The sequence below is a fragment of the Thalassophryne amazonica genome, chromosome 8 (assembly GCF_902500255.1).
Source record: "Thalassophryne amazonica chromosome 8, fThaAma1.1, whole genome shotgun sequence".
NCBI lineage: Eukaryota > Metazoa > Chordata > Actinopteri > Batrachoidiformes > Batrachoididae > Thalassophryne > Thalassophryne amazonica.
This window is the reverse complement of record NC_047110.1, coordinates 51,132,738-51,159,025: the sequence shown is the minus strand read 5'-3', so window position 1 is coordinate 51,159,025 and position 26,288 is coordinate 51,132,738. Positions and strand designations below refer to the sequence as shown.

At 44.2% G+C, this 26,288-nt stretch overlaps 1 protein-coding gene across 8 annotated transcripts in view; it reads right to left on the bottom strand.

Annotated features, from left to right (window-relative positions):
- The window catches only part of tjp1b (tight junction protein 1b), a 249,644-nt gene extending 236,616 nt beyond the window's left edge, over nt 1–13,028 (bottom strand). For all 8 annotated transcript variants that reach the window (XM_034176217.1, XM_034176219.1, XM_034176220.1 and 5 more), the window contains exon 1: nt 12,562–13,028. In XM_034176217.1, coding sequence (XP_034032108.1) covers nt 12,562–12,713 — 152 coding nt within the window. In that variant the 5' untranslated portion in view covers nt 12,714–13,028. The remainder of the gene's footprint in view (nt 1–12,561) is intronic.
- Between the last annotated feature and the right edge of the window lie 13,260 nt (nt 13,029–26,288).

Sequence of the window (26,288 nt, the reverse complement as noted above, 5' to 3'; positions counted from 1 at the left end):
GCTGTAGAAACTGAGCTAGGCTAGCGCAGAAGCTACCTTGATAATAGGTTAGTAATTACTTACACTGCAACATATACTGAGCTATTGTTGGAACATTTTAGGTCCTGTTTTAAGGACGGATGCAAAAACAGGCTCTGCAGAAGGCGCAAATACATTTGGAGTGTGTCGGAGGGCGCTTGCTATTTAATTGTCAGTTCATTTGCTGTTTTAGTCGGAACATAATGTCTCCCATTTAGAGTGGCATCTGTCCTTCCCTTTAAACTGAAGTGCAATGGGCGTACAGCATTATCAGCATCGTGACTGGTGTCAAGACAGTGGACACATTTATGGTGATTAATACATAAGATCCTTGTTGCATTTTGTGGTTGGGGATAAAACCCTTATTTTTTATTGTTGTAGTTAAATTTTGTCCAGTAACCATAACTGTGGAGGACTGATAATTTATGCTTATACACTCTAAAAAGGAACTGCTGTCTCAACTAGAAAAGTTACAATGTTACAATTTGCATTGATTTTTCTTATTTCAACTTAGTTAGTTCAACATTCAACTGAGTTAATACCACAAGACTTCTCTAGTTAAGTTGAAATAACTTTTAAAAATCTATGCAAATTATTACATCATTTTTTTTCTCATTGAGACAGTGGTTCATTTTTACCCAAGGCCAAAATATGGCTATCGGGTATGGTGAAAGCTTTTTGTCCATCCGGCCGTCTGTCTATCAGTGCTCAGCATAAGTCCAGTCCTATTACTGCCAGAGTCTTGAAATTCACAGGGAAAATTCTTGGGACACAAGCCTTGGACAAGTTCAAAGATGGTTAACCTTGATATATTTTAAGAGGTATTTTAAGAGGTTTAAAAAGTTGCATTCTGTTAGAATCTGATCCGTTTCATGTTTGAGTGACTCGGGTGACAGCCAATCAGAGTAGAGCTGCACTGTGACGTCAGTCACTGGTCTCTTCAAAACCGCTTCATTTTGTGTGTTTATATACATGTTTGTCATATATTATGTAAAAGCTACTGAGAAATAAGCTGTTTTTGGAACCTATTAACACCTCTGAACTTATTTATAAGATATTTTATGGCAATTAGCATGGTGACATCACATCCAAGTTTAGCAACTTGCTAACTGCTTCTTTTCTGGTATATTGTGTAAAAGCTAATGAGAAATAAGCACAATCATGCACAAAGCTGAACCTGGAGCAGGCTGCTTTTATGGCTCATGGCCGTGGGTACACATAATCCTTCTTGGAGCTGCAGCTTTTACCATGACTGCATCAAAATGAACAGTTTTTACTTAAAAACGAGTCATCATAACACGACATCACACTTATGTAAACTTAGGAATTAATCTGCGCCTCACTTCTTAACATTAGCAGCTACATTCCACTGAAGCGCACACTGGGATGCTTCTAGTAGCTACGTTACTTGTTGGAAACACACTCAACAGTACTTTGTTTTTGGAAGTCTCCGCAGCTGTTTGCTGCGAACGCCGTATACTTTGAAACCGGTCACGGAAGTGTACAAAGTAATCCCGGTGGATCATTGGATGGTCACTAACAGCCTAAATCTTAATTGTTATGATTTCAGGGTGACATGTCCTTTAAACAACTGCAAATTATAAAAAACACAATGCCCATACGACCGAGGATATTTTAGCATTGCATTATATTTTAAAGTGTAGAGATGCCCTATATAAATCATTGTAATTGAGGTGGACATCAGTCTTGCACAATCTTAGATATCTGCCGATCTGAGGCGAATTCTCGTGTGTATTTCAATTTCACTGTAACACACCACATAATTGCATTACTATTCACCAAATGTACCTGTGCATTTTTAATACAGATGAAATATTAAACATGTTATGCACAGAGGTCAGATTATTGCTGAATAATTTGGTGCTGACAGCAGAATATCTTTATTGTCTTGTTGTTGAGCTCACACCAGCACTTCTAACATATAGAGCTCTGAAATGTTGATGTCACAGCTTCGTGACAACTGCTCAGGTGGTTCTACACAGCTGGTTGCTAGGGGAAAATAAATGCATTCAAAATAGCCTCATTAAGAACCCTCTTTTCTGATGATCTGAAATCACTACAGCGAGGGAAAACCTACTACAAACTGGACCATGTGTGCTAATATTTTCCAGGGGATTGTGAGAAATTGTGCGAGCTATCATGCTATCATGAAAGAAAGAAGGCACAGCTTTGTAGTGAGTGTTGCTATATATATATATATATATATATATATATATATATATATATATATATATATATATATCAGTGTCATTCGCCTGTGAGCAGGCTTTGTGTGAGCACTGGTCCACCCCTCTCATTGGATTTTTATTGCGAATAAATGTCTGAACAATTTGGAGCTTTGCTGCATCAATTTTTTTCCAGAAACTGTGAGAGACCTCCAGGTGGACACCGTTCGGAAAATTAATATGGCTTTCAGGGACAATTTTATGGGGATTATACAGATTAAGGAGTGTTACTGCCGCTTTAAGGATGGCCCACAACTGCTGAGAGCGCGGCGCGCTCCCACAACCAGATCATTTACAACGTGAAGGCTTTGTTGATCCAGGACCTTGTCTGACTTTCACAAAAAGGCAGGAGACGTGGACATCAGCACTTTTTCGGCACATTCCACTGTTACAGGAGTTTTTTTCATGGAAAGAAAGCGGAGGAACGCGCCACGGAGCCGTTCATTACGTGGGACAAAACCACCTCGGTGTTGGTCTCACAGGACGGCTTTCAGGTGGATTTCAGATGGATTCCAGTTGCTTTTCAGTCGTGTGATTATCCAATTGTGATTGTGCATGAGCTGGACATGCCCCAACATGTCCTGGAAGGCTTCATCACGGCGTTGCTTTGCGCCATGCGGCTCCACCGCGACGCGCAGAACTCCTCCGCACCTCTGTCTTAATGTGCCAAAAAAGTGCTGATGTCCACGTCTTTTCACAATTCCTGTGCTAGTCAGACAACATACCGGATCAAGACAGCGTCCAGTTTAGAAATGAACGGCACATTCCACTGTTACAGGAGTTTTTGTCATGGAAAGAGGAGCGGCTCCACTGCGCATCGCGGTGGAGCCGCATGGCGCAAAGCAACGCTGTGATGAAGCCTTCCAGGACATGTTGGGGCATGTCCAGTCCCTACACTATTATTATTATTATTATTATTATTGTCGGTGTAGCACCCTTAAGGATTTAGCATAGGCATGAGGTGGTTAAAAACAGGTTCGAAAGATATGGACAAATAACTTAAATAAGGCTTAAATGTGAGAGATTGTTACAGTCAGTGTTATTATTATTTTATTTTATTATTACTTCTATTTTGGCATTTGATTTTAAATGGACCACAATGGAAATAAGTGCTTTCACTTTCTTGTGTCATCCATGTATTTTTATTAACGTATTTACAATTATATTATGTACTTACATTGAGCAAACTAAATAAAATCATGCACGCAAACACACACTCACGTTTTTAATATAAAGATAATTTACCGTCCCCTGTTGGAATATGTGTTAGTCCAGAATGTAATTAGCAAAGTTAGCTAATATACATAGTTTCTCAAAAAATATTAGTCCTGTCAACGTACCATTTTCGCATGCATGCACAGAGAGCTTTTTGTCTTTTCCATATTCTGCTGCAAGTGGGTGCTTCTAATTTTACACATGCACAAACAGAGGCGGTGGCAGAAGCCAGCAAACGCAATATTCTTTTCACTCATGTACCGCCAACATAACACTTAACTCACTCATGGTAATGGCAGCATGGCACTTAACTAAACTGACTAAACCAATTGAACAACAAAACACAATAAATCAATAACAACATTGTTAAACTAACATAAACCACAACAATAACATTTAAAAACCCCAAACCCCAAACTCCCATGGTGCAATACAGCACAACATCTAATCAAAAAGATGCTTATTTAGGGTCTGCTCCTTTTTTGCCCCTGAGCAAAGCAGTGTCTACATGTGGAGTTGGTCCCCAGGTGCCAGACTGTGGCTGCCCACTGCTCCTAGTGGTTGGATTGTGTCTAACTGTAATTAGGATGGGTTAAATGTAGAGGACAAATTTCATTGTATTTATGTATATATGTGCAATGACAATAAAGACTCTATTCTATTGTTTACTGGTTAGCTAAAATGACCACTTTCTCAAAACATATTTGTATTATATATATATATATATATATATATATATATATATATATATATATATATATATATATATATATATACGAGGTCTATTAGATAATAAACCGACCCTTTTATTTTTTTTTTTAACTATATGGATTTGAATGACGTGCGATTCCACCAATCATGCTTGAACCCTCGTGCGCATGCATGAGTTTTTTCACGTGTGTCGGTGATGTCATTTCCCTGTGGGCAGGCCTTGAGTGAGATGTGGTCCCGCCCTCTCGGCTGAATTCCTTTGTTTCACACGCTGCTCGAGACGGCGCGCGTTGCTTTATCAAAATTTTTTCTGGACCTGTGAGGAATATCCGAGTGGACACTATTCGAGAAATTAAGCTGGTTTTCGGTGAAAAGTTTAATGGCTGATGAGAGATTATGGGGTGTTTCTGTCGGTGTAAGGACTTCCCACGCAGCGGGACGTCGTGCAGCGCCTCCAGACGCCGTCGTCGGCCTGTTTCGAACTGAAAACATCCTAATTTAAGGCTTAATTCACCCAGGACGTCGTGAGAGAACAGAGAAGATTCAGAAGAGGCCGGCATGAGGACTTTATGCGGACATTCCACTGTTTAAGGACATTTTTTAATGAAAGACGTGCGCGCAAATTCGCCGAGTCGTTTCCGTTGCGACTCGGCAAATCTGTGTGCGCCGCGACAGGAAAAACACCTCCGTGTTGAAAACCATTTGAAAAATTCAGGCGGCTTTTGATGGCTTTCAACAAGTGAGTAACTGAGAAATTGTTTAACAGCTTGTGCATGTTCCAACATCTGTTAAGGTTTCCAACGGAGGTGTTTTTCCTGTCGCGACCCCCCGCGGTCGGGTCCGGCCCAACACGCGACTCTGCCCGCACGTTCTTTCATTACAAAATGTCCGTTAACAATGGAACGTCCAAATAAACTCCTCATGCCGACTTCTTCTGAAAGTTCTCTGTTCTCTGATGACTTCCTGGGTCAACAGAGCCTGAAATGTGGAAGTTTTCAACTTGAAACGGCGAGATGCTGCCGCTTCGAAGCGCAGATCGCCGTCAGGCGCCGTGGGCCGTCCTTAAAGCGACACTACCAGACCAAAATCTCTCATCAGCTGTTAAAATTTTTACCGAAAACCAGCTGAATTTATCGAATGGTGTCCACTCAGTTGTGCCTTACAGTTTTGAAAAAAATTTGATCAAACAAAGCAACAGTCTCTGAGCCATTCCTAAACGATGAAAAATCGACGAGAGGGTGGGCCACTCCTCACTCAAAGACTGCCCACAGGCGAATGACGTAACCGACAGACGTGAAAAAACTCTCGCATGCCCACGAGGGTTCAAGCATGTCTGATGTAATCACACGTGATTCAAATCCATATGGTTTTTGAAAAAAATAATAAGGTCGGATACTTTTCTAATAGACCTCGTATATATATATATATATATATATATATATATATAAAACACACACCCTGGCAGAATTTGCTTGACTCATTTTTCTGTGAAAGCCTTCAGCTGTTTATTTCCAGTCTGTGATGTTTGAATTTTTTCCATATTGTAAGCAGAAATCATGCACAGTATAAACTCTACATTTTGTATCCCCACTCTTAGCTTCATAGCAGAGTAGAGCAGAGAAGGTTATTCTTTCACCAGAACAGATCCAATCTAGGCTTGCACCTTCGATATACCTTCTGGCAATTTGTAACTGAACTTTCAGGTCTTCTTTTAAGAAAATCCTCCTCTATCCCACTTCATCATGAAGCTGTATAACTGGTGATACAAAAGGCAAAATTTATACTATGCACAATTTTTCCAATCACAGCCACTTCATTATATTCATAGAGTTCATTTTTAAAGTTTGTTGACATCCAAAAATTTGCTTGTGATTTTTTTGTTGTTTTTGTTTTGTTTCTCAACTAATGGTGTTTTGTAACTTAAATTCTATGTTAAAACTATGTTAATATTTACAGTGAGGAAAATAAGTATTTGAACACTGCGATTTTGCAAGTTCTCCCACTTAGAAATCATGGAGGGGTCTGAAATTTTCATCTTAGGTGCACGTCCACTGTGAAAGACAAAATCTAAAAAAAAACAAAAACAAACAAACAAACAAAAAAAACAAAAACGGAAATTACAGTGTACGAGTTTTTTAATAATTTATTTGTATGTTACTGCTGCAAATAAGTATTTGAACACCTACCAACCAGCAAGAATTCTGGCTCACACAGACCTGTTAATTTTTCTTTAAGAAGCCCTCTTATTCTGCACTCTTTACCTGTATTAATTGCACCTGTTTGAACTTGTTACCTGTATAAAAGACACCTGTTCACACACTCAGTCAATCACACTCCAACCTGTCCACCATAGCCAAGACCAAGGTCTCACTTTGTGGGGTAAGGATGATTCTGAGAAAGCTCCGAACTACACAGGAGGACCTGGTCAATGACCTGAAGAGAGCTGGGACCACAGTCACAAAGATTACATTAGTAACACATGATACTGTCATGGTTTAAAATCCTGCAGGGCAGCAAGGTCCCCCTGCTCAAGCCAGCACATGTCCAGGCCCATTTGAAGTTCCCCAGTGACCATCTGGATGATCCAGAGGAGGCATGGGAGAAGGTCATGTGGTCAGATGAGACCAGAATAGAGCTTTTTGGAATCAACTCCACTTACCAAGTTTAGAGGATGAGAAGCAACTGGCCCACTTGTAAAGGTGGGCCAGTTGCGATAACCCTATTGTATTTTATATAGAGAGAGGATGAGAACAACCCCAAGAAAACCATCCCAACGGTGAAGCATGTGGGTGGAAACATCATACTCTGGGGGTGCTCTTCTGCAAAGGGGACAGGACGACTGCACCGTATTGAAGGGAGGATTGATGGGGTCATGTATTGCGAGATTTTGGCAAACAACCTCCTTCCCTCAGTAAGAGCATCGAAGATGGGTCATGGCTGGGTCTTCCAGCATGATAATGACCCCAAACACACAGCCAGCGCAACTAAGGAGGGGCTCCGTAAGAAGCATTTCAAGGTCCTGGAGTGGTCTGGCCAGTCTCCAGACCTGAACTCAAAATCTTTGGAGGGAGCTGAAACTCCAAACCTGAAAAATCCAGAGAAGATCTGTATGGAGAAGTGGACCAAAATCCCTGTTGCAGTGTGTGAAACCTTGGTCAAGAACTACAGGAAACGTTTGACCTCTGTAATTGCAAACAAAGGCTACTGTACCAAATATTAACATTGATTTTCACAGGTGTTCAAATACTTATTTGCAGCAGTAACATACAAATAAATTATTAAAAAATCATACATTGTGATTTCTGTATTTTTTTTTTTTTTTTGGATTATGTCTCTCACAGTGGACATGCACCTAAGATGAAAATGTCAGACCCCTCCATGATTTCTAAGTGGGAGAACTTGCAAAATCGTAGGATGTTCAAATACTTATTTTCCTCACTGTATGTTAAGACCAGTTAACACAGACATGAACTATGCCAAAAGTACGCTGCATGGTGGGACCCTGAAAGACAGAATTGAAGAAACAAGTATAGCAGAATGGTGTGCGTAATGCAGGCTGTCAGTGAATGAACAAAGGGATTGGTTCATTTCATGTAGTACAAAAATGACCATTTTGCACTGCTAAAAAAAAAACAAAAAAAAAACAACTATTTTTTAACGATTAAAAAAAGCCCAGCAGGTGTGGTTGCCAGAATAATTCTGTAAAAAATACAGCAAAAATTTGTAAATAGTTTTACAGAACCTGTAATTTTTACCTGAGGCCATCAAATATGACCATCGGGTATTGTGAAGATTTTGCGTCCGTCCATCTGTCTGTTGGTTTGTCCGTCCGTCTGTCCGTCCGTCTGTGCTCAGCATTAGTCCAGTCCTATTACTGCCAAAGTCTTCAAATTCACACAAAACATTCTCGGGACTCAGACCTTGGACAAATACAAAGATGGCTAACCTTGACCTATTTTAAGAAGTTAAAAATTCACATTTTTATTCAGTTCCCTTTTTTTTTTGGAGGGGCGGGGGTGACAGCCAATCAGAGTGCAGCAGCACCATGACATCAGTGGCTGGTCGAGATAGCTGCAAACCCTGTTTAGTTTGTGTGTAAATATAACCCCTTTGTCATATATTATGTAAAAACTAGCGAGAAATAAACACTTCTAAAACTGAAAATGCTGTTTTTGTAGCCTGATAACACCTCTGGAGTGATTTACAAGACATTTTCTGGTGTTAGCATGCATGCTAACCTCTGCTAACTCAAAGCTAACTTCCTGTGGAGTTGAATTTGTCTCATTAATACCAGCAAATGCACAGAGGGTGATGTAATATTCCTTGTTTTGCACAAGTTCCTCTCTTATCAAAAGCTCATGGACACGAACATGCAAAGGTCTCCTGCAGACGGCGTTGAAACATAAATATTATTTTTGATTGATTGATTGATAGAGGGGCTTTATTGAACATGTACAAATTGTACGTAAGACAATAGGAGCTTAATAATTAATTAAACAACTGTAAAATATAAAGAACACAGTGCTCATAAGGCCGAGGGTATTTTAGCATTGCATTATATTTTTACTGTGTGTGGAGAACCCTGATGCTGTGATACAATGCTGAGTGCAAAAGAAGTGGAATGGCTCATAAATTTTTGAACCCTGTGTCAAATAGTTTGTTTAATGTAGAACAACGTTTTATCGTACTGAACAACATACTGTTGATAAACCAGATACGACTCTTTGACAGAGAAAACTTGCATATATTTTCTCCCTTAAAAGATATTTAATTCAGCTGCGAACAATTCATCACTAGAAACAGGTACTGTTCAGTGGTGGGCACCCTGCAGCTAATCCGATAATTATTATCCAATAATAATTATCTAAGATAGTGTGTTTTTTTTTTGTTTTTTTTTAGCAGCTTAGCTTTCCATATATGTTTTAAAACCATCATCGGGCCAATTATCTTCCGATAAATTTAGTTCCGATAAATTTCAGTTTGCTAGCATTGTTTTTTTGCTGGTATAGTGAACAAAGTTTAACAGTCAAAAACGTTTATAAACCCTAAAATTAAACATTTTAATCCCTGTTGTGTAGATCAGTGGTTTATGGCAGACTGGCTATCGCTTGCTGGTGACATCATCATTAAGCGCAAGATGCGATTGGCTGGTCGACGCAGGGAGCATTGTGGGTAGTGTAGTTCAGGTTCACTTTTACACTGTTACCATCCACTCGACACAAACAAAACTGACTAATTTTAACATTATTTTATTTTATTTCTTTTTGGCACAGGATAATTTAATCGTCAAGACTCAGTGGAAGAGAGGAGATCTCATGGCGCAGGTGTGAGGGACTTTTCTTCACTGTTTACACACCGTTTTGGATAATCAGGACGCTTTATGTGGAATATTTTCTTCAGAATTTTATGAATCCCACTGAGACTAACAGGTAAGAATATATATTCACTAAAATCTTTTACTCTGCCAATCAATGCATTAATGGACGTATTTCGGTTGTTTAAGCCACAGGGTTCAAAGCGTGTGGAAAAAAGCATCAGCTTTTAGTTTGTAAATGATGGTGTACAGTGGTCCCTCGTTATACTGCGGTTCACCTTTCTCAGCCTCGCAGTTTCGCGGATTTTTTTGTGCAATTTTGCATGCTTCTTCTTCTTTTTTTTTTTAACAGCGCATTGTGTTCTGCATCCTCATCAGGCGGGCCGGTTGGCATCACCGCGATTGCTCTCACTGCCTCCGATGCGCTTACGCCACTCACACCACCCCCTGTCTGCTGTGCAGAGTTACGACCAAAATCTGGCAACAGGTCCAGAGACTACACTCGCTGTTTTGATGTAGAGCGCTCCAGCAGCCCGCAAGGATAGAATTCTTGCGGAAAAATCCGCAGCGCTGCATGGTCTCTGTAACTGCAGCCACAGAGCTCCGCGGCCACTGTTTGTATCTTTTTAATGACTTGGATTCTTTGCAGGTCCCGCATCCGTCCCACAACAGTAACACCGGAGGCAGTGAGCGAAGAAAGAGCATGTGCATTGTGTTCTGCGTGTGTCTATTAATAAGAATCTTCTCACCCAGAAGAAAAAAGAGCGCCAACAACTACCCATAACTGTGTTCTTCACTCGGAAAAAGACACCTGCACCGAGGTGTCACTCGGTGGAAAAACACGCTGCGGAGCAGCGCCACGATGAAGAGGCGCGATCAGAGGAACTGTGAAATACTGGTCAGTCACTATTAATAATTTCTTATGTGTCCAACCTCGTAGGTTGATCGTTAAAATTAAATTTGTTAGTTCTAAAAGCCATCATAATTATTTATAGGAAAAAGTTCTATTTTTTATTTCTCAAACAAATGTTTGGGCCTGAAAACAGGTTTTGATCTTTTTTTTCCATTCTATAATACTGGACTTATTTTTCTACTAAGGTTTGAACTTTGAGAGTGTTTACACAGGAGAGAAAAGTGAGAAAATGTTAATGCCTGTTTGAGAAAAATGTATAAAGTGTGTAGTGAGGGGTTTTACAGCCTTAAAACATCTACGAGGTCTGTTAGAAAACTATCCGACCTTTTTATTTTTTTTAAAAACTATATGGATTTGAATCATGTGCGCTTGCATCAGCCAAGCTTGAACCTTCGTGCGCATGCGTGAGTTTTTTCACCCCTGTCGGTTGCGTCATTCGCCTGTGGGCAGGCTTTGAGTGAGCACTGGTCCACCCCCCTCGTGCGGAGACGTGCGGAGGAATTCGCGCGTCGGGACTGAGCCGCAATGGAGCGCAACAAAAAGCACGTCCGTGTTGGAAACCATTCAGAAGATTCAGACGGCTTTCGGTGGCTTTTCAGTCGAGTGAGTATCCGAGAAATTGTGTAACAGCTGGGCATGTCACAACTTGTCCTGTGAGACTTCCAACACGGATGTGCTTTTTGTTGTGCGCCATTGCGGCTCCATCCCGATGCGCGAATTCCTACGCATGTCTTTCATTACAAAATCTCCTGTAACAGTGGAATGTGGCGCAAAAGTGCTGATGTCCACATCTTCTGCAATTTCTCTGGTAGTCAGACGACGTCCCGGATCAACACAGCGTTCACTTTGGAAATGATCTGGTCGTTTCAGCCTGTCGATGGCCGCTCGGAGCGCGGCACGCCCTCCGCCGCTGTGGGCCGTCTTTAATCCGGTTGTAATGCTCCTTAATCTGTGTGACGCCCAGAGTATCCTCACCGAAAGCCGTCTGAATCTTCCGAATGGTTTCCACCTGGCTGTCTCTCACAGTTTCTGGAAAAATTTGATTCAGCGCTGCTCCAATCGCTCAGCCATTTCCCTGACAATGAAAATCCGACAAGGGGGGAGGACCAGTGCTCACTCAAAGCCTGCCCACAGGCAAATGACGCAACCGACAGGCGTAAAAAAAACTCACGCATGCGCACGAAGGTTCAAGCTTGGCTGATGCAAGCGCACATCATTCAAATCCATATAGTTTTTTTTTTAAATAAAAAGGTCGGATAGTTTTCTAACAGACCTCGTATAATAATTGTAAAAAATAAGGCTGACTACTTCCTGGATTTTGTCTATTGCAAGTTATTTTTAGAACGTAACTCCCGCTATAAACGAGGGACCACTGTATATAATACCGAGATAAACTGTGACTTCTAATACTGTGTTTTACTGCTTTTGAAAGATGATGACTTTGGGGTTTTATTTTTTTATTCACTCATTTTTCGTGCATTCTTTTTGTGTTTGTGATCCTTTAATTTACCCAGCAGCCCCTGCCACGCTTAGGTGAAACTGGTTTATCAGAAGCTGACAGTGTAATCTGATGTGGCCTCATCCGAATCAATACTAAAACTTGTCGGTTATCTATAATAAAGATAAAAATTTTTTTTAGCAGTTTATCTGTTTAGCATCATAAAAGATAACTTTTCAGTTATCGGATTAATGATTATCAAAGCTAACTTTTTGGTTAGCTATGCCCACCACTGGCGCTGTTACAATTTATTCCCGCGTTACAACTGCTCCCGCTCTCCCCTATCACATGGTCGGCTCCAGCAAAAAGCGCACAGTGTAGGCCAGATAATCAAACACAGGAAGTTAGAGGCAAAATGCACGAAAGATGAGGCGGACGACATGATTCAACTTCACAAAGTGATGACAGAAAGGATGTGGTGGACACGGTGTCACGCACACACGCACACTCCCAGCATGCGGAGTAGCGGCGTTTGTGCACGTTTGACTGTAACATGGTGCAGGCGGGCTGCAGTGGCTGAAATAAACGTTACTGTGCAGACCGAACGGCCCACGCACACGAGCCGTGGGAGGCGACAGCTCGGCAACCTGCATCTCACCATCATCACATCATCACCATCATCCTCCGCACCAACGTTCATACTCACCACATTCGCTTCCTGGGCGGAAGACAATGTTCTTTGTTGGAGGCGGTCACCCCCAGAGCCAGCTGCATTACAGTAATGTATTTCTGATAATTCACCATGGTACTGTCCGCCGCGACTGAAAATCCAACCCAAAGAAAAGCGCAGGTGATCATACAGTTCTTTATTTCCTGGCATCCGCCTCCGCTGCGTCTTCGGCGCTCAGCATCACATCGCCATTTCCAGCGCTGAAAGACTGACAGAGGAAACACTCCCCAAGGAGCTGAGCGAAAGGCGCCGTACCGCTGCGACCCATGTCTGCAATCACCACTCTGTCTGACCGCCTCTCAGCGCACGCGAACGCACCGCCGATCCATTCGCGCTGAATTTGTGATATTACTACAATTATTAATTTATTTTTTCAACAAAGGCAGGATTTCCAACATGATCTGCGTTCCTCCCGCCCTCCCCTCTGTCCCTCCAAAGCGGGGCTGGAAACACTCTCTTATTAAAAAAAAAGAAAAAAAAAAAGAAAAAAAAGCTGCAGCGTCCAAGCGTCAGAGAGGAGAGAGCGTAGAGGGAGGAGCGTAGAGGAGAGGAGAGGAGAGGAGAAGAGCTCTGTGGGAGCATCCTTTCATTAGAATCACGGAGTTTCACTTTAACGCTGCCGAAAGTTACATTCTTTTATTTTTTACTGAGTGGGTACCAGACTATGACTTGGACGTTGCTGAAAATTCCGCATTCCCTGAACGCCTCATGGAGATTTTTTGTTTGTTTTGTTACTTGAAGATGTTTGTGTAGTAGAAACACGATTCATTGTGTGTGTGTGTGCGCGCGTGCGCGTGTACGCGCATATATGGGTAAGGGCTGGTCACACTTAAGTCCATAAGTATTTGGACAGTTTTGATCATTATTAGTTGTCTGTCTCAGCATGTTGGATTAAGTCAATAAAGCAGACATGCATGCAAATCGCTTTTCTTTTCTTTTCTTTTCTTTTTTTACTAGTTTGGGAGGTCGTATATACTCGGGTGTGACTTAGCCTATATACCAAAAACTCACACGATCATGATTAATAATAATAATAATAATAATAGTAACTATAACTATAAATTGTACTATAAAGCGTACTTGCTACACCTCACCTGTTCCTTATTCAATCCATTGGCTTCCAGTTCGTTTTAGAATCGATTTCAAGATTTTGTTTATTTTTAAAGCCATTAATGGCTTTGGACCATCCCACTAAGACCGTTCGGCTGTTCCCTTGCTTTTTTCCACTTGGGGTCACCACAGCAAATTCTATGTGGATCTGCATGTTGATTTGGCATACGTTTTACACCGAATGCCCTTCCTGACACAACTCCACATTACATGGAGAAATGGACAGGGGTGGGGTTTTTACCAGAAACCTTACACACTAAAACCACGTGCACTAACCACTTGGCCACCATTCTACTTGCTTGACAGTGTAACTCTCCGCACTTACAGTACACAGTAAATTTTGCAGAGTAAAATATACTCTTCTGGGATAACATTTGGTCCCGGTCTAAACAGAGTAAAATACGCTGTATTATAGAGTGAAATCAGCTCTACTGTCTTGTCAAATCAAGTTTTTCTACTCCAGTAACAGTCATTCATTTACTGTGTAGGTACTGCAGTCGTCTGGTCAACATTTTAGCACTTTAGACACCTTTTGGCTGCTGTAAAGGGCTATATAAATAAATGTAGGTCTGATCATTGCAATGTTACACAAGTGAAAATGGGTCGTCTTAACGACGTCCCTAACATGCAAATCAAAAGACAGTGATGGATCAAAAGTCATACAGAGGTTTTTTTTTAAACTTTTTCACTCTTTAAATAACTATTGTTTTCCCAGTATTTGCAGTTCCCCCCCCCCCCCCCCCCCCCCAATAATTTTATTAGGCCAATACAGAGTATTTTTCAATAAGCTCATTCTCTGACTAATGTAATATGGTCACTTCACCTGCATTTGTTTTCTATATTGCATTATGCATTCTAACCAACTGGCACTTCTACTAGTTATTTCAAATCAGCAGATAAGTGAGATGAGTATATGTAACGGTGCAGCCAGAAAGTATTCACAATGCTTCACTTTACCACATTTTATTATGTTACAGCCTTATTCCAAAATGGAGTAAATTGATTTTTTTCCCTCAAAATTCTACACACAACATCCCATAATGACAACATGAAAAAGTTTTCATTGAAATTTTTGCAAATTTATTAAAAATAGAAACTAAGAAATCACACGTACATAAGTACTCACCCCCTTTGCTTAATACCTTGTATAAATACAAGGTATTAAAGTACTTTGGCGGCGATTTCAGCCTCAGGTCTTCGTGAATATCAATCAATCAATTTTTTTATATAGCGCCAAATCACAACAAACAGTTGCCCCAAGGCGCGTTATATTGTAAGGCAAGGCCATACAATAATTATGTAAAACCCCAACGGTCAAAACGACCCCCTGTGAGCAAGCACTTGGCTACAGTGGGAAGGAAAAACTCCCTTTTAACAGGAAGAAACCTCCAGCAGAACCAGGCTCAGGGAGGGGCAGTCTTCTGCTGGGACTGGTTGGGGCTGAGGGAGAGAACCAGGAAAAAGACATGCTGTGGAGGGGAGCAGAGATCGATCACTAATGATTAAATGCAGAGTGGTGCATACAGAGCAAAAAGAGAAAGAAACAGTGCATCATGGGAACCCCCCAGCAGTCTACGTCTATAGCAGCATAACTAAGGGATGGTTCAGGGTCACCTGATCCAGCCCTAACTATAAGCTTCAGCAAAAAGGAAAGTTTTAAGCCTAATCTTAAAAGTAGAGAGGGTGTCTGTCTCCCTGATCTGAATTGGGAGCTGGTTCCACAGGAGAGGAGCCTGAAAGCTGAAGGCTCTGCCTCCCATTCTACTCTTACAAACCCTAGGAACTACAAGTAAGCCTGCAGTCTGAGAGCGAAGCGCTCTATTGGGGTGATATGGTACTACGAGGTCCCTAAGATAAGATGGGACCTGATTATTCAAAACCTTATAAGTAAGAAGAAGAATTTTAAATTCTATTCTAGAATTAACAGGAAGCCAATGAAGAGAGGCCAATATGGGTGAGATATGCTCTCTCCTTCTAGTCCCCGTCAGTACTCTAGCTGCAGCATTTTGAATTAACTGAAGGCTTTTTAGAGAACTTTTAGGACAACCTGATAATAATGAATTACAATAGTCCAGCCTAGAGGAAATAAATGCATGAATTAGTTTTTCAGCATCACTCTGAGACAACACCTTTCTGATTTTAGAGATATTGCGTAAATGCAAAAAAGCAGTCCTACATATTTGTTTAATATGCGCTTTGAATGACATATCCTGATCAAAAATGACTCCAAGATTTCTCACAGTATTACTAGAGGTCAGGGTAATGCCATCCAGAGTAAGGATCTGGTTAGACACCATGTTTCTAAGATTTGTGGGGCCAAGTATAATAACTTCAGTTTTATCTGAGTTTAAAAGCAGGAAATTAGAGGTCATCCATGTCTTTATGTCTGTAAGACAATCCTGCAGTTTAGCTAATTGGTGTGTGTCCTCTGGCTTCATGGATAGATAAAGCTGGGTATCATCTGCGTAACAATGAAAATTTAAGCAATACCGTCTAATAATACTGCCTAAGGGAAGCATGTATAAAGTGAATAAAATTGGTCCTAGCACAGAACCTTGTGGAACTCCATAATTAACTTTAGTCTGTGAAGAAGATTCCCCATTTACATGAACAAATTGTAATCTATTAGACAAATATGATTCAAACCACCGCAGCGCAGTGCCTTTAATACCTATGGCATGCTCTAATCTCTGTAATAAAATTTTATGGTCAACAGTATCAAAAGCAGCACTGAGGTCTAACAGAACAAGCACAGAGATGAGTCCACTGTCCGAGGCCATAAGAAGATCATTTGTAACCTTCACTAATGCTGTTTCTGTACTATGATGAATTCTAAAACCTGACTGAAACTCTTCAAATAGACCATTCCTCTGCAGATGATCAGTTAGCTGTTTTACAACTACCCTTTCAAGAATTTTTGAGAGAAAAGGAAGGTTGGAGATTGGCCTATAATTAGCTAAGATAGCTGGGTCAAGTGATGGCTTTTTAAGTAATGGTTTAATTACTGCCACCTTAAAAGCCTGTGGTACATAGCCAACTAACAAAGATTGATCATATTTAAGATCGAAGCATTAAATAATGGTAAGGCTTCCTTGAGCAGCCTGGTAGGAATGGGGTCTAATAAACATGTTGATGGTTTGGATGAAGTAACTAATGAAAATAACTCAGACAGAACAATCGGAGAGAAAGAGTCTAACCAAATACCGGCATCACTGAAAGCAGCCAAAGATAACGATACGTCTTTGGGATGGTTATGAGTAATTTTTTCTCTAATAGTTAAAATTTTGTTAGCAAAGAAAGTCATGAAGTCATTACTAGTTAAAGTTAATGGAATACTCAGCTCAATAGAGCTCTGACTCTTTGTCAGCCTGGCTACAGTGCTGAAAAGAAACCTGGGGTTGTTCTTATTTTCTTCAATTAGTGATGAGTAGAAAGATGTCCTAGCTTTACGGAGGGCTTTTTTATAGAGCAACAGACTCTTTTTCCAGGCTAAGTGAAGATCTTCTAAATTAGTGAGACGCCATTTCCTCTCCAACTTACGGGTTATCTGCTTTAAGCTACGAGTTTGCGAGTTATACCACGGAGTCAGACACTTCTGATTTAAAGCTTTCTTTTTCAGAGGAGCTACAGCATCCAAAGTTGTCTTCAATGAGGATGTAAAACTATTGACGAGATACTCTATCTCCCTTATAGAGTTTAGGTAGCTACTCTGCACTGTGTTGGTATATGGCATTAGAGAACATAAAGAAGGAATCATATCCTTAAACCTAGTTACAGCGCTTTCTGAAAGACTTCTAGTGTAATGAAACTTATTCCCTACTGCTGGGTAGTCCATCAGAGTAAATGTAAATGTTATTAAGAAATGATCAGACAGAAGGGAGTTTTCAGGGAATACTGTTAAGTCTTCTATTTCCATACCATAAGTCAGAACAAGATCTAAGATATGATTAAAGTGGTGGGTGGACTCATTTACTTTTTGAGCAAAGCCAATAGAGTCTTATAATAGATTAAATGCAGTGTTGAGGCTGTCATTCTCAGCATCTGTGTGGATGTTAAAATCGCCCACTATAATTATCTTATCTGAGCTAAGCACTAAGTCAGACAAAAGGTCTGAAAATTCACAGAGAAACTCACAGTAACAACCAGGTGGACGATAGATAATAACAAATAAAACTGGTTTTTGGGACTTCCAATTTGGATGGACAAGACTAAGAGACAAGCTTTCAAATGAATTAAAGCTCTGTCTGGGTTTTTGATTAATTAATAAGTTGGAATGGAAGATTGCTGCTAATCCTCCGCCCCGGCCCGTGCTACGAGCATTCTGACAGTTAGTGTGACTCGGGGGTGTTGACTCATTTAAACTAACATATTCATCCTGCTGTAACCAGGTTTCTGTTAGGCAGAATAAATCAATATGTTGATCAATTATTATATCATTTACCAACAGGGACTTAGAAGAGAGAGACCTAATGTTTAATAGACCACATGTAACTGTTTTAGTCTGTGGTGCAGTTGAAGGTGCTATATTATTTTTTCTTTTTGAATTTTTATGCTTAAATAGATTTTTGCTGGTTATTGGTAGTCTGGGAGCAGGCACCGTCTCTACGGGGATGGGGTAATGAGGGGATGGCAGGGGGAGAGAAGCTGCAGAGAGGTGTGTAAGACTACAACTCTGCTTCCTGGTCCCAACCCTGGATAGTCACGGTTTGGAGGATTTAAGAAAATTGGCCAGATTTCTAGAAATGAGAGCTGCTCCATCCAAAGTGGGATGGATGCCGTCTCTCCTAACAAGACCAGGTTTTCCCCAGAAGCTTTGCCAATTATCTATGAAGCCCACCTCATTTTTTGGACACCACTCAGACAGACAGCAATTCAAGGAGAACATGCGGCTAAACATGTCACTCCCGGTCCGATTGGGGAGGGGCCCAGAGAAAACTACAGAGTCCGACATTGTTTTTGCAAAGTTACACACTGATTTAATGTTAATTTTAGTGACCTCCGATTGGCGTAACCGGGTGTCATTACTGCCGACGTGAATTACAATCTTACCAAATTTACGCTTAGCCTTAGCCAGCAGTTTCAAATTTCCTTCAATGTCGCCTGCTCTGGCCCCCGGAAGACAATTGACTATGGTTGCTGGTGTCGCTAACTTCACATTTCTCAAAACAGAGTCGCCAATAACCAGAGTTTGATCCTCGGCGGGTGTGTCGTCGAGTGGGGAAAAACGGTTAGAGATGTGAACGGGTTGGCGGTGTACACGGGGCTTCTGTTTAGGGCTACGCTTCCTCCTCACAGTCACCCAGTCAGCCTGCTTTCCCAGCTGCTCGGGATCTGCCAGGGGGGAACTAACGGCGGCTAAGCTACCTTGGTCCGCACCGACTACAGGGGCCTGGCTAGCTGTAGAATTTTCCACGGTGCGGAGCCGAGTCTCCAATTCGCCCAGCCTGGCCTCCAAAGCTACGAATAAGCTACACTTATTACAAGGACCGTTACTGCTAAAGGAGGCCGAGGAATAACTAAACATTTCACACCCAGAGCAGAAAAGTGCGGGAGAGACAGGAGAAGCCGCCATGCTAAATCGGCTAAGAGCTAGTAGCTACGCTAAGCTAGCGGATTCCTAAAAACACGCAAAGTGAATAATGTGTAAATAATTTAGAGGTGATTCAGCAGAAGGAGTGCTTTAGTTAAGGCACGTGGAGATTACACTGGGAAACAAATCGTAATCTAGATAACTAGATCAACCTAACTGCGCAGATTAAACAGCTAACAGATACAGAAAAACACCGCTGTGCTCCGGAACAGGAAGTTATACAATACCGCAGTGAGAGCCAACCACCAGTAGAGGCAAGCCAACATATGATGCCACAAGCTTGGTGCATCTATCTTTGGGCAGTTTTGTCCATTCCTCTTTGCAGCACCCCTCAAGCTCCATCAGGTTGGATGGGTAACATCGGTGCACAGCCATTTTCAGATCTCTCCAGAGATGTTCAGTCTGATTCAGGTCTGGTCTCTGGCTGGGCCACTCAAGGACATTCACAGAGTTGTCCTGAAGCCACTCCTTTGATATCTTGGCTGTGTGCTTAGGGTCATTGTCCTGCTGAAAGATAAAGAGTCACCCCGATTTAAGGTCAAGAGTGCTCTGGAGCTGGTTTTCATCCAGAATGTCTCTGTACATTGCTGCATTTATCTTTCCCTCAATCCTGACTAGTCTCCCAGTTCCTGCCACTGAAAAACATCTCCACAGCATGATGCTGCCACCACCATGCTTCACTGGTGCCTGGTTTCCTCCAAACATGGCGCCTGGCATTCACACCAAAGAGTTCATCTTTGTGTCATCAGACCAGAGAGTTTTGTTTCTCATGGTCTGAGAGTCCTTCAGGTTCCTCTTTGACAAACTCCAGGCAGGCCGCCATGTGCCTTTTACTAAGGAGTGGCTTCCGTCTGGCCACTCTACCATACAGGCCTGATTGGTGGATTGCTGCAGTGATGATTGTCCTTCTGGAAGGTTCTCCTCTCTCCATGGTGGAAGGCCTGAGCTCTGACCGAGTTACCATCAAGTTCTTGGTCACATCCCTGACTAAGGCCCTTCTCCCTTGATAGCTCAGTTTAGACAGGCTGCCAGCTCTAGAAGAGTCCTGGTGGATCCAAACTTCTTTCATTTATGGATGATGGAGGTCACAGTGCTCATTGGGACCTTCAAAGCACCAGAAATGTTTCTGTACCCTTCCCCAGATTTGTGCCTCGAGACAATCCTGTCTTGGAAGTCTACAGCAGTGGTGTCCAAAGTATTCCAGAAAGGGCCAAGAGGGTGCAGGTTTTCTTTGCAGCCACTGACTCCAGCAGGTGAATTCACTGATGAACTCATCCCATCTGCTCAAAGGGATGCTAATCAGTGAAATCACCTACTGGAATCAGGTCTACAGACAATTCCTTTGACTTCATGCTTGGTTTGTGCTCTGACATGCACTGTAAACTGTGGGACCTTACATGTAGACAGGTGTGTGCCTTTCCAAATCATGTCCAGTCAACTCAGTTTATTCCTGGTAGACTCCAATTAAGCTGTAGAAACATCTCAAGGATGATCAGTGGAATCAGGATGCACCTGAACTCAAGTTTGAGCTTCATGGCAAAGGCTGTGAATACTTATGTCCATGTGATTTCTTAGATTTTTTTTCTTTATTTTTACTAAATTTGCAAAAATCTCAAAAAAGCTTTTTTCACATTGTCATTATGTGACAATGTGTGTTGAATTTTGAGGGAAAAAAAAGAATTTCATCCATTTTGAAGTAAGGCTGTAACATAAAATGTGGAAAAAGTGAAGCACCGTGAATACTTTCTGGATGCACCATACAGACAGACAGACAGACAGACAGACAGACAGACAGACAGACAGACAGACAGACAGACAGACAGACAGACAGACAGACAGACAGACAGACAGACAGACAGACAGACAGACAGACAGACAGACAGACAGACAGATAGATAGATAGATAGATAGATAGATAGATAGATAGATAGATAGATAGATAGATAGATAGATAGATAGATAGATAGATAGATAGATAGATAGATAGGCTTATTTTGATTAATTATCTTTGTCTTTTGCAGCTTTATGTTCCTTGAATGTTTTGTGTGGGCCGCCAGAAGAGGAGGTACTGCTGGCCCACCACCAGAGGGCGCCCTGCCTGAAGTGCGGGCTTCAGGCACGAGAGGGCGCTGCCGCCACGGACACAGCCGGGGGTGACAGCTGTCACTCATCATCTCATGACAGCTGTCACCCATCTACACTTCATCAGGCTACTCCATAAAACCCGGACATCATCTCCACCTCGTTGCCGAGATATCTTTGACCTGTGAAGGTAAACTGCTCAGCCGTTTGTTTTGTCTTTCACAGACAGTTTTTGCTTTTGTGTTGTTTGCAGTCGGTTCTGTGAGTGCTTGCAGCTGGAGGCTGGGTTTGTGGTACGTGGAGGGCTGACGTCTTCGCTCCCCACACCAAACGTTGATAAGTACTCACTAACACTGCAGGTGCCAGGGTTCTGGATTTGAGGTGGAGGTGGAATCTCCACCTTTGTTGTTACTGGGTGTACACACACCCACATCTTATTGTTTCTGCTCCTTGCCAGCAGTACCAGATCCAACATTCGGAGACGGTGGCCACCTGGGGACTCGGGACTTGGCGGCTCCAGTATTCTCCAGGTTCGGTGGCGGAGGAAATCGTGTGGTTCCAGTTCTTCTCAGGACAGACGTCTTCTATCCTCGAGCCTGCCCACACGTCACCTTTGTGATTGACTGTTTGCAAAATTCTATATTCCTCTGTATTGTGGTTGTGCTCATTCACGACAGTAAAGTGTTCATATTCGACTCTTTCATTGTCCGTTCATTTACGCCCCCTGTTGTGGGTCCGTGTCACTACACTTTCCCAACAGGATATCTCGGCCACCATGACGGATCCCGAGGGGCGTCTCCCATCTGGTGAACAGCCAATGGAAGAGCAGGGTGCACAGGCGTCTGCAGGAGGCGTGATTGGTGAGTTGCAGAAAATCCTCACCGCCTTTACCGCTCGGTTGGATCTGATGACCGAGCAAAACGTCATCCTTAATCGCAGGAAGGAGGCTCTCACCGCGCGTGCTCAGGGCGCTGCTGCGGCTCCTCCTCCTGCCGACCCAGTGCAGGATATAAACGTTCCACTGGTCGTTCAATGAATCCCCCCACCATCCCCTGAAGCATACATAAGTCCCTCAGAGCCGTACGGAGGTTGTGTGGAGACGTGCGCGGACTTTCTTATGCAGTGTTCGCTCGTCTTTGCACAACGTCCCGTAATGTACGCGTCTGACGCCAGTAAGGTGGCTTATGTAATTAACTTGCTTCGTGGTGAGGCACGCGCTTGGGCTACGGCGCTTTGGGAGCAAAATTCACGGCTCCTTACCACTTATACTGGGTTTGTGAGGGAGTTCAAAACGGTTTTTGATCACCCAACAGAGGAGAGACTGCTTCAACAGTGCTGCTGTCAATGAGACAGGGGCGCCGGAGCGCAGCCGAATATGCAGTCGACTTCCGCATCGCGGCTGCGAGGTCCGGCTGGAATAACGTTGCGCTCCGCACCGCCTTCATAAACGGACTGTCGTCGGTCCTGAAGGAGCACCTGGTAACGAAGGAAGAACCGCGGGATTTAGATGGGCTTATTGATCTCGTTATATGGTTAGACAATCGGTTGGAGGAACGCCGTCGGGAGCGAGACGAAGGACGTGGCTGGGCACGCGCCGTCCCTCTCCCTTCCGGGTCCGAAAAGGTTCCGCCCTCCCCACGCTCCACAGCCTCAACGCTCCGTGTGGCTACAGCTCCCCCTGCTGACGAAACTATGGACACGAGCAGGGCCACATTTAGACCACCTAACAGACAGAGGAGGTTGGCCCGCGGGGAGTGCTTTGTCTGCAGCTCGAGTGAGCATCTGCAGAGAGACTGCCCCAAGCGGTTAAACACCAACGCCCACCCTTAGAAACTGGGCTTAGGGTGGGCCAAGACATTCACGTGGGACACACACATATTTCCACACGACTCCCAGTTACAATCCTGAGCGGGGATTTAACCCTTCAAGCCCCAGCACTGGTGGACACGGGGTCAGAAGGGAATCTGCTAGACAGCAGACGGGCTAGGGAGGTAGGGCTCCATCTGGTGGCGCTTCCTTCGCCATTGCAGGTGTGGGCACTAGATGGCACCCTTCTCCCTTTAATCACGCACAAGACACAACCTGTAACTCTGGTGGTGTCTGGAAATCATCGGGAGGAGATCGAGTTTTTTGTGACTCCTTCTACCTCCCGCATGATTTTGGGTTTCCAGTGGATGTTGAAACACAATCCCCGGATTGATTGGCCGTCTGGGGTGGTGGTTCAGTGGAGCGAAACCTGCCATCTGATGTGTTTCGGTTCCTCGGTTCCTCCCGGTTTACAGGCTAAAGAGGAGGTCAAAGTTCCTCCCAATCTGACGGCGGTGCCGGTTGAGTACCACGATCTTGCTGACGTCTTCAGCAAGGATCTGGCACTCACCCTTCCCCCGCACCGTCCGTACGATTGTGCCATTGATTTGATTCCAGGCGTGGAGTTCCTGTCCAGCAGGCTGTACAACCTCTCACGACCTGAGCGCGAATCAATGGAGACCTACATCCGGGACTCATTAGCTGCCGGGCTGATCCGGAATTCCACCTCCCCGATGGGTGCAGGTTTCTTTTTTGTGGGCAAGAAAGATGGCGGACTCCGTCCATGCATTGATTACAGGGGGCTGAATGAAATCACGGTTCGTAATCGATACCCATTGCCCTTGCTAGATTCCGTGTTCACCCCCCTGCATGGAGCCAAAATCTTTACAAAGTTGGATCTTAGGAATGCGTATCACCTGGTTCGGGTCCGGAATGGAGACGAGTGGAAGACGGCATTTAACACCCCTTTAGGTCATTTTAAGTACCTGGTCATGCCGTTCAGCCTCACTAACTCCCCCATGACATTCCAAGCTTTGGTTAATGACGTCTTGCGGGACTTCCTGCACCGATTCGTCTTCGTATATCTGGACGATATACTCATCTTTTCTCCGGACCCTGAGACTCATGTCCAGCATGTACGTCAGGTCCTGCAGCAGTTGTTGGAGAACCGGCTGTTTGTGAAGGGCGAGAAGTGCGAGTTCCACCGCGCTTCTTTGTCCTTCCTGGGGTTTATCATCTCCTCCAACTCCGTCGCCCTGATCCGGCCAAGGTTGCGGCGGTGAGAGATTGGCCCCAACCAACAAGCCGTAGGAAGCTGCAGCAGTTCCTCGGCTTTGCAAATTTCTACAGGAGGTTCATTAAGGGCTACAGTCAGGTAGTTAGCCCCCTGACAGCCCTGACCTCTCCAAAAGTCCCCTTCACCTGGTCGGATCGGTGCGAAGCCGCGTTCAAGGAGTTGAAACGACGGTTCTCGACTGCACCAGTTCTGGTGCAGCCCGACCCTAGCCGCCAGTTTGTGGTTGAAGTGGACGCCTCTGACTCAGGGATAGGAGCTGTGCTATCCCAGAGCGGAGAGACCAATAAGGTTCTTCACCCGTGTGCCTACTTTTCTCGCAGGTTGACCCCGGCTGAACGGAACTATGACGTCGGCAATCGAGAACTCCTTGCGGTGAAAGAGGCTCTTGAGGAGTGGAGACACCTGTTGGAAGGAGCGTCTGTGCCGTTCGCGGTTTTCACTGACCATCAGAACCTCGAGTATATCAGGACCGCCAAGCGGCTGAACCCCAGGCAAGCCCGCTGGTCACTGTTCTTCGGACGTTTTGACTTCCGGATCACCTATTGCCCCGGGATCGAGAACCAGAGATCGGATGCCTTGTCCCGGGTACACGAAGACGAAGTCAAAACTATGCTGTCGGATCCACCGGAGCCCATCATTCCGGAGTCCACTATCGTGGCCACCCTCACCTGGAACGTGGAGAAGACCGTCCTGGAGGCCCTGACACGGAGCCCGGACCCGGGGACAGGTCCGAAGGACAAGTTGTACGTCCCACCAGAGGCCAGGGCTGCGGTCTTAGACTTCTGTCACGGTTCCAAGCGCTCCTGTCATCCAAGGGTGCGAAGGACCGTGGCAGTTGTCCGGCAGCGCTTCTGGTGGGCGTCTATGGAGGCCGACGTCTGGGAGTACATCCAGGCCTGGACCACCTGTGCCAGGGGCAAGGCAGACCACAAAAGGTCCCAAGGACTTCTCCAGCCGCTTCCTGTGCCTCATCGCCCCTGGTCCCATATCGGCCTGGATTTCGTCACGGGCCTCTTGCCGTCCCAGGGCAACACCACCATCCTCACGATAGTGGACTGATTCTCCAAGGCAGCCCACTTCGTGGCCCTCCCGAAGCTCCCAACGGCCCAGGAGACAGTGGACTTTCTGGTCCACCACGTCGTCCGTCTGCATGGGATACCAACTGACGTAGTCTTGGATCGTGGTCCCCAGTTTTCCTCTCAAGTCTGGAGGAGTTTCTGCAGAGAACTGGGGGCCACCGTGAGCCTCTCGTCCGGGTACCACCCACAGACGAACGGACAGGCAGAACGGGCCAACCAAGAGTTGGAACAGACCCTCCGCTGTGTGACATCCACGCACCTGACGGCCTGGAGTAACCATCTGGCCTGGATCGAGTATGCACATAACAGCCAGGTGTCTTCTGCCACCAGCCTCTCCCCATTTGAGGTGTGTCTAGGGTACCAGCCCCCATTGGAGGGAGAGGTCGGTGTGCCCTCGGTCCGGGCCCACCTGCGGAGGTGCCGTCAGGTGTGGCGCACCGCCCGTTCTGCCTTGTTAAAGGCCCGGACGAGGGCTAAGGCCCATGCAGACCGCCGGCGGTCCCCGGCCCCTGCATACCAGCCCGAGCAGGAGGTGTGGTTATCTACGAAGGACATCCCCCTCCAAGTGGACTTCCCTAAGTTGATGGACAGGTACATCGGACCATTCAAAATCCTCAAGATCCTCAGCCCTGCCGCAGTGAAGCTCCAACTCCCAGCTTCACTGCGGATCCATCCTGTTTTCCATGTGTCCAGACTGAAACCACACCACACCTCACCCCTCTGTGCTCCCGGTCCGGCG